At 31.7% G+C, this 11,552-nt stretch overlaps 1 protein-coding gene across 2 annotated transcripts; it reads right to left on the bottom strand.

Moving 5' to 3' along the window:
* Positions 1 to 1,244: 1,244 nt before the first annotated feature.
* Positions 1,245 to 3,917, bottom strand: LOC111006350 (signal peptidase complex subunit 2). Of its 2 annotated transcripts, XM_022278233.2 has the most exons (6): positions 3,638 to 3,917; positions 3,382 to 3,533; positions 2,990 to 3,071; positions 1,875 to 2,017; positions 1,643 to 1,763; positions 1,245 to 1,474 (listed from the first exon to the last, which is right to left on the bottom strand). In XM_022278233.2, the coding sequence occupies exons 1-5, from the start codon at positions 3,737 to 3,739 to the stop codon at positions 1,667 to 1,669; spliced, it is 576 nt and encodes a 191-aa protein (XP_022133925.1). In that variant the 5' UTR covers positions 3,740 to 3,917; the 3' UTR covers positions 1,245 to 1,474; positions 1,643 to 1,666. The 2 variants fall into 2 exon arrangements, with proteins under 2 accessions (XP_022133925.1, XP_022133924.1); XM_022278232.2 differs by having other exon boundaries at positions 1,396 to 1,763.
* Between the last annotated feature and the right edge of the window lie 7,635 nt (positions 3,918 to 11,552).

The raw sequence follows: 11,552 nt of genomic DNA, 5'->3' as shown, positions 1-11,552 counted from the left end.
CTACATTTTTAGAGAGCTAATATTTGGCACGTGTGGGTGGTCCCAATGGGTTTTAAATGCATAAACTTTAGGCCCGTATGAGACGCATATTTCAAAATATAGTTCAAAAATCAGAAAACAAAACAAAGAGGCATATCATTCATTAACCCTTTAGTTTGGTCCAAATCACCATGCAACATCCTTAGGTAACCGAAAATAATTTTTAGGGGAAAGAAAATAAAAAGACAGAACAAGAAAATGAGAGAGAGTGTTAGAACACATCTCTACGTAAGTTCGAATTTCTACACGCTTAAAGAAAATGAGAAAAATATTCTCCAAGTTTTCAACATAAAATGGATTAACTAAAACGAAATGAATTTTTGAGAGAAGCCTTCAATTCGAAAACCACATTTCCTGCTTTCCACGCCAATAAAGAGTGGAAAAGGCGTTGTTTAAAAAACAAAAAGGGGTGGAAATGGTGCAGGGTAGGCTTGGTCTAGTCTAGGGCATTTTAAAATTATTTTTTATAATTTAAGTACAATTTTAATCTTCAACACTTTTTTTTTCTCATCCCTAAACTCTTGGAAATTTTATTTCAATCCTAAACTTATACCCACTTTTCAATACAATCGTTTTACTTTTTAAAATATGATTTTGATCCAATTTCATTAAACTCTACATTTAATTTCTACCATTTCATTGCTTGTCTGTATCTCTCCACGCTATCACATTCATAATAGGGACCTATATGTAGGATTTAATTAAAATTCTAAAATTTAAGGGACCAAAACAAAAGGTGAAAAAGAAAGTTTTAGGACCAAATCCAACTTTCTAAAACCTAGAGACTAAAGTAATAATAAATAAATGCGCATTTGAAGACCAAAAGCGTATTTAAAACCTTAGTTTCCTTTTTCCAAATAATTGTAGGATAACTTTCCGTAGGGTGCAATCACGTACACGCATAAAAAATTATTTAGTGTACGTCTAAGAAAAAGTCTTGCATTGATAGATAAAATTAGGTTTATATATATTTTTTGAATTTTGAAGTTTATTTTATTTTGATCCCTAAACTATCGAAATAAAACATTAAAAAAAAATAAGCATTCAGACTGATCTATTAAAATAATCAATGACGATGACCAAAATAATCATTTTTTCTCAGAATTTGGAGATTAAACTAAACATTCTATAAATTCAAGGATAAGATCTATTTTTTAAAAATTTAAAGACTAAAATAAAAATTTTGAAAGTCCAAAGAGTCAAAATAGGATTTAAGCCAAAATATTATTCTATATTAAAAATTGATAATAATATACTTAATCTAAAATTTAAAGAAGGATAGAATTAAAAATATTGAAAATACTCATACCATATAGAAAATGATAGGCTCCTCCTCGTCTGTGGGACGTGTAGACCTTATTTCAATCCAGAGCTTCATTGTATGGCGCTATAATAGTTCATCACCCCTGTTTGAAGTACGGTGGCATAAGCCAAACTGTAACCAAATTCCATTGCAACCAGAGTTATGTCAGAGAGACGAGACAAAAAGGTTCCTCCTATGGAAGTTAGGAATGGTAGTGACCCACAACAATGAAAAGGGTCTGTCTATAGTAACATCCTCTAGCAAATAAAGCTGTTTCTTTCCTCGCCCCAAACTACCAACCTATCGGTCGTGAAGCAAGTTGAATCACTCCGTCTTCTTCGGTTCTCTTGCATATTCATCAATCAGTATCTCTACTTCTCTCCGAAAAAGTCCCTCGACCATAATGCCTTCCTTTGTAAACCTGCAAGTTTATAAGAATTAAGAAGTGAGTTAATGCAGAAGGGGAACTTAGACACTCTAAAATGATGTAATAAGAGTATGCATGCACGTTTGTAAGAAGAGAGAGAGAGACCACTGAGTGACACTTTTGGTAAAGTGAACCGGCTTATTTGCAGAGATTGATTTTGGATCAGCACTGGATATAGTCAGTGTGTACAAGTCAGAAAATCTGGATAGTTTTGAAGAAACGACCAATCCTGTGCTGGTAAAGGATCCCTGCCAAATGAACATAGAGGCTGTTTAACAATTTCAATTTCTGAAAGCTTTTTGTAGCAGTGTCAATAGTCATATTATGAATAGCAGATAAAACTAATACACCCATTACCATGTAACTAACAAAGACTACAATAGCTTATTTCCAAAGATCCATTGAAGTCGACTGAAAGAAAATGTAGGAAGAAGCTTTATCATGAGAATCTAGTGAGAACTACAATAAGAAAACACGCCCAAAAAAAGTCCAAGACTACGAGATTATTATTTTAAAAGAGAGGAAATCAATGGTTTAATTATCAATCTGTTGTCTCCCCCACATTTTATCGTCCTACTATTAAGAATGGCCAGAAAAATAGATGGCAAATCCACCACCACATCCCATTATAAAAGTAGAACTCACTATAAACTGGTAAAATCAAGTCTATTCTCAGGATTTAACCTTATGATGAATGTCCAGAAAAACTACTATAAACAAACAGGTAGAGTGTCGAGCTACTGCATCACAGAGAACCTAATAAGCCCATTCTGACTTTTCCAACCGATCCAATAAAGTGCCTCTCTAAAGAACAGAAAGAGAACACCATAATTCAGTCCATTGTAGAACCAAAGAATTGACACCGCAGAGTTACCAAATATTAATCCTTAATGACTGTAATTTGAAAGAGATAATAAAAACTATGTCAACCGAAGTGCTAAAAACATATTAGCCTGCTCTATACTACCGTGTCTCAAGACTCAGTAACTTCATCCTTGACCTTGAATTCCCTCTGATTGGAGACAATCCATATTAACTCATTTCGTCAAGTTAACACGTAGAGCAATTTTGCACATGTTCGAAGTTGAAAACCAATTAATGCATTATATATTACACCAAAAATAAAATTGATTGTAAGAACATCCCGAGCGTAGCATGAATACTCTGCATTTAGGAGGGAATGGCAAATAATAATAACAATAACAATAACAGAATCTTACAGTGGGAGGATATGTGAACAAAATTGCATCCTTCTCCTTTGTGTACCCAATTAGCTGCAGTAAAACGTTGATGACTACATACTTGCCAGAGTTAAAGAGCCAACTACCACGGGACACATTAGAAGGTATTGATAACAAAACGTTCAGTGTAATTATACGTTCTATATACTGTTCCATTGTGTGTTCTAGAATTAAGGTCTAGACATGAAGGTAACTGATGAATTAAAACAAAATACCGACAACCGAATATTAGCAGAGCTCAGATGCAAATCTTCAGAATTATAAGTTTCAAATAAATTTGAGGAGATGAAGTATAGGAAGAATAGAATCACTGATCTTCTAACATTAGTTCATGACATAGAATTAGTCAGAAAAACTGAGATTGAGGATATAATACGATGCAAGCGATCAAGAAATCGCGATTCTCGGGGAACTTCTTCTTATAAAACTGAGCGACAAGAGCGACGATTATGACAACAGTACCAATCAGCAGTCTAGCATTGCTCATCCTCACATCTTCCTTATATCCACGACTTGCCACAATCTGAGATCGAAGTTAAAACAAATAAAAACAGGAAGCACAAAACTAAAACAGCCGACAAATTAAAAAGGAAGTGAAAGATGAAGAGAATTAGGGCTTTAGATGACCTCGGAGACAAACTCGTCGAGGATGTGCTTGATGGAGTGGTGGTCCAAAAGATTTGCCTTCTTAGGGCTCTTGTTCGCAGTCTCCGGTTTCTTCTTCTGCATTTCTCCTGGGAGTGAAAACCTCTCGCAAGCTTCCGTCCGAAAATGGTGAGTTCGCAATGGTGTATCAATTCAATTTCCTATTGAAATTTGGAAGCTCCGCAGTTCCGTTTCGAAAGTGGAGTGGCTAAATCTGAATCGCGAAGGTGCAAAATTTCGATCACCCATTGGTCGACTATACATGTTCTGCCTTTCATTTTATATGAACCTTTTTTTCAAAAAAAAATAAAAAATAAGTGTTTTTTTAGTACAATAAATAAATAAGTAATACATTTGGGTCAAATTTTGTAATAGTTTAATCGAGACTAGCTAATTGTGACTATTTGAAAACTATTGCCAATAATATATTGCTTTCAGCTACATTTTATCTCTATCATTAATTGTTATTTTAAAAAATAATTTTATGTAATTATAACTTTAACTTAACTGATTAAACCAACTCAATGACCTACACTTGCTAGAATTGGAATCCTGACAATTCCAAATTTTCATCGGGCTGAATTTTTTGCACTCAGCAACTTGGGTATTAGCGATGACAACATTGTTGTCATCGAGTTTCCCTCCAACGACTAGCTTCCTTCCCTTTCTTGTTCCGTACAGTCCCAAGTGGCGAAAGGCTGACATCGAAGTGCCAACCTACATGCACACGTCCGCCAGAATGCCTCATTGGTTCTGCACGAAGTCTGAAATATGGAAGAACTAACACAACAAGGGCGTAACCAAGGACACGTATTTTGTTCATGTTCCTGCACAGTTAAGAGAAAAATCGTCCCCGAAAGCCACCGCTTGTTTCTTTATTAGATATGCTTTGGGTGAATTCATTTGGGTATCGAAGTTTTCGTTATTGTCATCCCGTGCTTGACAACAGTGAGCTAGGTAGTAGCATAGGTCGATCTTTGAGCTGTTTTTTCGGGACTGGAACCAAATCGAGTGAGCTCATTCGCTTTGGAAGATCTATGATTGGGTAGCAAAGAAGGGTGTAGCTTGGAACCTGCCATTCAAGGAAATGGACTCTTAGTCCCAACCAAAGTACAGTTAAGATATATATTATCAATTAAAGAGTCATATGTTGGAATCATGGTCTACATATTATTGGTCTATAAATATGAGGTGAGAATAGCTTGAAGACGTATATTTTCAACTAAAAAATTAGAAGTTGAAATCTTAACCCGTGTTTTTGGCCCACGGGCCTATGCCTAAGTGCACCGAAGACAGCCCACAATTAATCACTAAATCTGATGGGCCAGAATATTTTCAAAAGAAAACCTTGGGCTTGGCCCGGTGCGACAATTTAATTGGCTTTTAAGTATTTATTGTAGAAGTTCAAATCTTCTAAACCCAGCTTATACATCTTTGTTAAATTAATTAAAAAAAAAAAAAGGTTTCAAAGGACTTTACGAGACAACAAAGTTAAAAAACCAGTCAAAATTATAAAACTGTAAAACTTTGAGTGACTATCTATTAGAATTTTTCTTAGCTAGAGCCACGTGATTATTTATACTTTCAAATCCCAATTTACTCTTAATTAGACTATTTATATTTTCATGTGATTTTTGAAAAATATTTTGGGGTCACTTTTTTATACAAGAAGAGTGAGTTTTCTTTCAAGTTTCATATGGAGGAGAGAAAAATGATGATAACTTGTACGCAATTTAGATATATGTTCCATTTATTAAAACTAAGTATTTAATTGAGTCCTCATGCGACTGCTCAATGTCAATATCTAAATTATATATATATATATGTCCAATATATAATGAATTGAGTTATAAAAATTAGTTCTGAGAATATAGACTAACAAACCATTTTCAAGTAATAGCATCCAATTAAAAGCACCCAAAGTAAAAGTTGAATTTTTGCATATTCGTCCTTTTGTGAAATTTTCTAACTAAAAATGGAAGATGCTCACCACACTTTCTCCTTGTCTAAATGTGAATGGTTCCCTCCCAACTAATATTTAAACGAAATATATAGTTCAACTAATTAAAATATTAGTAATCTCTCTAAAAGTCGAAGGTTCGAATGCTTACTTCTACACCTTTGTTGTACTGTAGAAAACAAAGAGTGAAGAGAAAAACTAAAACATACATGTGAATTATTAAGGTCGAATATGAATAAAAATACATATAGTTTTATTATTCTCGAATCCATTGGTGTTGAGGTCAATCAACTCAATTTTTCTTTATTAAAAAGAAAAAAACAGAAATAAAAAATGGAAACGTTACCAAATGAGCCCTTAGAAATCATTTAAGTGACCATACCCAATAAAACACATGTACCAATATCAAGAAGGAGAAAACAAAGATGCATGAACAACTTTGTGTTGGATGTCCAATTTAAAACTCAATGCTTCGCCATCCAATCCAAAGAATGAAAATGAGGTGAGAATGGAAACAAAAATGAAATGTGTCCCCCTTCAAACCAATGGTGGAGCACCATGTAGCTTATTTATATATTATTCATGGAGGTCCCCATTTTATGTTGCTTTAATTTGCTTTACATGATTTAATAGAAGAAATATAGATCATTTATCAATGGATGGAGATCAGTCCATTACCCCTTGTCCCTAAAAAAAGATTCATTGTTTTGTTCTATAAAAGTAAGCCCACAAACACATCTCATTTTTCTTTTCCAATCCCCCACCTCACTTCAATTTCAATGGAAGACTTACTTTCTCATGTCCCTTTCCTCATAATCAATCCCATATGGGTTTTTTCCCCTCTCTCTTTTGGATATTTTTCAAAACTTATGAAAAGAAAACCATATTTTCATGAGATTGTATTTATCGCCGACTAAAACTAGAATTATCCAACCACTTTCAATGTATTTAAGAGTTCATGGATCGTTACGTACATTTTAACTTATCAGCGTACCTATAAGAAATAACACTACCAGTATTTTGTTCACATGATTTAGATATAGTTATAGTTGTTCTTCTTTATTTAATCAATGCAATTCTAGCTATATGAGATTTATAGTAGTAGTCCACGTGTCTTTAAAACTAACTAGCTTAGATGAATTATATCCTCCTTTTTATTTTTTTGAAATTGAATTGGAGAAAGAGAGAGAATCCAAAATTGAAGGACCCCATTAGGTTGGAATGCTTTATACATGCGCACAACACCAAACGCATTGAAGCTGAGAGAGAAATTCAAATTGAAATGACCAATTAAAATGGGAGGATCTATTAGATTGTACTGCTTCAACTTCAACGTATGCATAACATAACAGTAAAATATACACGATAGTCTCTAATATTTTAGATAATCTTAATTGTCTCCTCAACCACTTTAAAATTTCTTTCAAAGAAAAAGTTTATAGATCACTAATCAATATTGTTTTATTAGCATATTGACACACATACATACTACTCCCATGATATTTGACACACGAAAAATCCACTCTCGGAATCCGATTCATCCATCGACAAAATCCAATTTCTTTTTTCAAGTAACTTGTCTGTACGTCCAATATGTTGATATAACAATAATTTGATGAGACATTAACTTGTATTCAAAGAAAAGTTTTATCAAAATTTTAATTAAAAATTCTCACATAATTAATGTAATTAATAATTGTCCATTGATAGGATGGTAAAAAGAGTCGATTTAGGTGAGGCAAAAACAAAGAGGGGGATTTGACATTGATTGGACAGTTGGGTGTAAAGAGAAATAGATGAGGGATAGAATGGTACAGATTAAATTAGATGCAGATAACCAAATCCTTTTAACAGAGTCCCACCTCCGCTCCACCATTTTTTTTATTTTTATTTTTATTTTTTGTAATTTGAAATATTAATTCAATTGTCTCAACTTTTAACATGATTTGATCTGTTTTCTTTTTTCCTTATTCTACTTGGTTGGCCAATATAAGCTGCTTCTTCCAATCCTCACTGCCTTATGAAGCATATCATATCATATCTTCAACATATATGCTTGACTTGATTGCCCTTTCTTCTCACATTATTCCTTATCTAAATATTCATTTCTTTTCTTTTCCTTCTTTTTCATTTTGTATCTATATCGGTTCAACATCGACACGAGAGATAAATCGACATTTTCATTATATTACTAAAAAATCGACAAAATATAAAAAAAATATCAAACATAATGTAAATAATATATACATCATATTGCAAAAACGAGCATAGTTCAGCGATAATTGACATATATCTCGACATTGACATTTAAAACCTTGATTATCTTACTCCCACGATCGAACAAAAGTGTTGCATCACGTTACTGTTCAATGTAATATTTATTCATCCCACCATATCATTATGGTGTGTTAAACTAAAACACCATAACAATCACTTCTCTCCCTTTTGCTCCCTTGTTAGCTTTTAATTCTTAGTTTTTCTGTCTTGGTTCAGACAATTTTCTATTTTGATTAGACCTTATGCTGGAGTCCAGATGATATTTATTAGAATTTTAATCAAAACCCTTCAATTATAGAGCTTCTGGTGATGCCTTTTCTTATAATATCTACCACTACTAAGTACTACTTTTCGAATAAGTTTAATAAATAAATAATTAAATTGAATAAAAAATTTTCTTAAACTACTTTTAGAAATAAATAAAAAATTAATCTTTTGTCAACATGATAGCTCAACTAATTAACCAATTAGTAAGAGTTTAAATTTGCAATACTCTGACAAAAGAATATTAAAATTTTATTTTGGTCCTTGAAATTTTAAAAATGTATTCCACAAAATTAGTATTTGTCCTTATTGGCAAATTATCCCTTTATTGGATGATTTGCTGAAAATTAAAAGAAAAAATTCTAAAAAATATTTAAAATAGACCATTTAAAAATTTAAAGATAAAAATTGGATAAGTTTTAAAATTAGATCTTTGAAAAGTTGAAAAATCATAATAAATAAATTTTAAAATAAGAAAACCGAATTAAAATGAGACTTAAACAGTACGGTGGAGCACGGCAAGGGACGGCAGATCCTTAGACGGCACGGCAGAGCAAGAACATGAGAATGAGAATTCTTTATTTTGTATTTTTTTTTTAATTTGAAAAGCAAAGAAATGAGATATTTCTTTTCTTTTTAATTTGAAAAGCAGAGAAATAACAATAAGTAACAAGAATTAGGGAAAGTGGGAAAGCGACATGAAACGACGGCGTTGAAGTTGGTTAGGAGCGTGGGGAGCAGAAAAAGGAGAGGAGAGGACTGCCAAAATTGGTTTATTTGAATTTTGAAATTAAATGTTTATTTCGCTTTCTATTTATTTTATTTTATTTATTTATCCCCTTAACTACCTAACGACCTTTATATTCCCTTCCAACTGCTACCTTTTTTCTTTTATAACTAATACATCTGTTCTTATTTTCCCAAATAAACATTGTTATCAAAATAATGCAACCTTTTCTTTTACCCTAAAAAAAATCATTTAGACAATTATGCCCTCCAAATATGTTTATTAGAGGTCAAAGTAGTAACTTTATGCATAGATAGAATCGTAGAAGTGTTGTTTATAAAGTTGAGCAAATTATAAATCCGCAATACCAACATCTTTTAAATTTTCATATATATTTAGACAGACATTTTTAAAAATTTCATTTTTATCATGGTATATCACTTATTTACGTGTATCAAGATGTCAATCAGTGAAGACATCTATCACTAATAGATTATATCGTTGAAAAAAGTTCAGAGGATTAATTTAGCTTTCTTCGTAATTACTTATAGATTGGAGTTTTTTTTTTTTTTAAGTTCTATATTTTGAAGTTGAAATTGTTGGTGCTATATTTGTAATTAATTGAAATTAAAATTGGAGAAAGAGGTTTGGTAAGTTGAACCTATCAGAGAAGTGGAGGAAAAAAAGGGGCTGGGCCCAACGCCAAAACCGAGCGGCCTAATTCAAAGAACATAACACCGAATATATCCTCCTTTTTCTCTATCCCTATATATAATATATATATTTATATATTAATATTTGCACATTCAAGAATTTATACCTTTTATTTTTCCCTGTTTTTTGCCATTGAGTTGGTTTGTCAACCTTTAAATGACGACTGCTGCAGCAGCTACTTTCTGTTTGCAAATGGCTTGACTTGAATGGAATTTATGCAAATAATTTATTTATTTACTTCCTTTTTTTTTTGTGGGTTGAAAAGATCATCAAAACGACACTAATAGAGTAGGTGCCATGAATGGGCTTTTGCCATATTTTTTGCATCTTTGCTATTTGGCTTTTTCTTTTTTCTTTTTTTACACAAAAATGAAAAAAAAAGGAGGAGATTCCACTTGTACAATATGTATATTATTGCTTCTGCCAAGTTGCCAACAATAACCAGAGCTTTGGATTGAGTCAGAAGTATTTTTAGACTATAAATTTAATTGTTCAGGTTGTAAATTTTATTCCACCAAAATAATTTTTATTAAATAATGAACCTAACTCAATCCACAACCCTAAAATGTTTAAAATGCAGTTAGTTTGGATTATTTTGATCACTCATTCAAAATATTGTATAACAAAAAAATAAATTGGTAATATATTTAACATTTATGCTTTAAAAATTAATAATAAGTTTAGGTTTGTTCGATGTCAACCTAAATTTATATTAGACAAACCCTTGAACCAATCCGAATCATAGTTTAGGTTAGATTATTAATAAGATTTTTTGAGCCATCGAATTTTTTAACACCCCTACCAACAACCTAACCTTGAGCTAACCGTTGGACTTGTGTGATAATTTAATACATAGCTATGCAAATTGGAATAATTATTCGTAAAAGAATAAGAGGTTTGGTTTGATAGTTTTTTTCTTTTTTTCTTTTTACAAAAAACACCGTTTTTTTTAGTACAACATGGGTGAGAGATCAAACTTACAACCCCTTGATTGGGGATATGTGTCAGTTACCGCTGAGCTATGCTTGCTTTGGCCAAAATTACTGTTATATATACTCATTATGGGTAATTTGTGATAGGATGAAATTTTGTTAAATAAGTTATTTAAATCCCAAAAATTATTATAGGTCTGCTTTAATTTAGCTTCCATTTATAATTATGCATCGGTAAACTATTTTACACAAGTGAATAGTTAACTACTAAAAATATGTTTTTCTATTTTTTTTAGATGTGTTAAAGATACTACGTTGAAAAGATAAGAGATTTAATAAGGGTTTATAATAGATAAGCTACTCCTATTTTTCCTAATTGGTTTTGAGATGAAACTTCATAAATATTAATATATTATCAGACTCCAACAAGTTCAAACGAGCATATGATCCACAAATGAGATCCTGCCAAAAGAGCCACGATCTTGAACGTAACAAGAATTTATAATAGACATTAGCTACTCCTCTCATTGCTAGTTGGTTTTGAGATTGAACCCTATGAATATTAATAAAATGAACAAATACGATGTTATTAGTAAGAGAAAAGATACATATCTCTAACTAAAAAGTTGTGAATTTGAATATCTTCACTCCCACATGTTATTGTATTAAAAAAATATCGAGAAATCATTCTCCTAGCGAGAAAGAAACAGTTGGAACGTTCATCGATTGGTTTAGAGATACGTTTCCAACATAACTTAACAATATATAAATTACTTTTGAAAATATCAATTTATCATGTCAAATTTTCTCATTCTTCCAACTATATACATTTTTACATGTTTTTTACTCTATGAAAAGTCAATTGGAATGCTCAACTAATTAAGGTATGTATTATAAATAAAAAAAATCGTGAATTTGAATCCTCACCCTACCCTTTTACTAAAAAATAAATATTTTTCAATTCTAAATCCAAAAACGAGCCTAAACTTCCCGAATAAGACATCACCAAAAAAATAACAATAA

This window comes from Momordica charantia (assembly GCF_013281855.1).
Source record: "Momordica charantia cultivar OHB3-1 chromosome 4 unlocalized genomic scaffold, Mcharantia_2.0 BLBB01000004.1, whole genome shotgun sequence".
NCBI classification, from domain to species: domain Eukaryota; kingdom Viridiplantae; phylum Streptophyta; class Magnoliopsida; order Cucurbitales; family Cucurbitaceae; genus Momordica; species Momordica charantia.
This window is presented reverse-complemented; position numbering and strand designations above follow the sequence as displayed.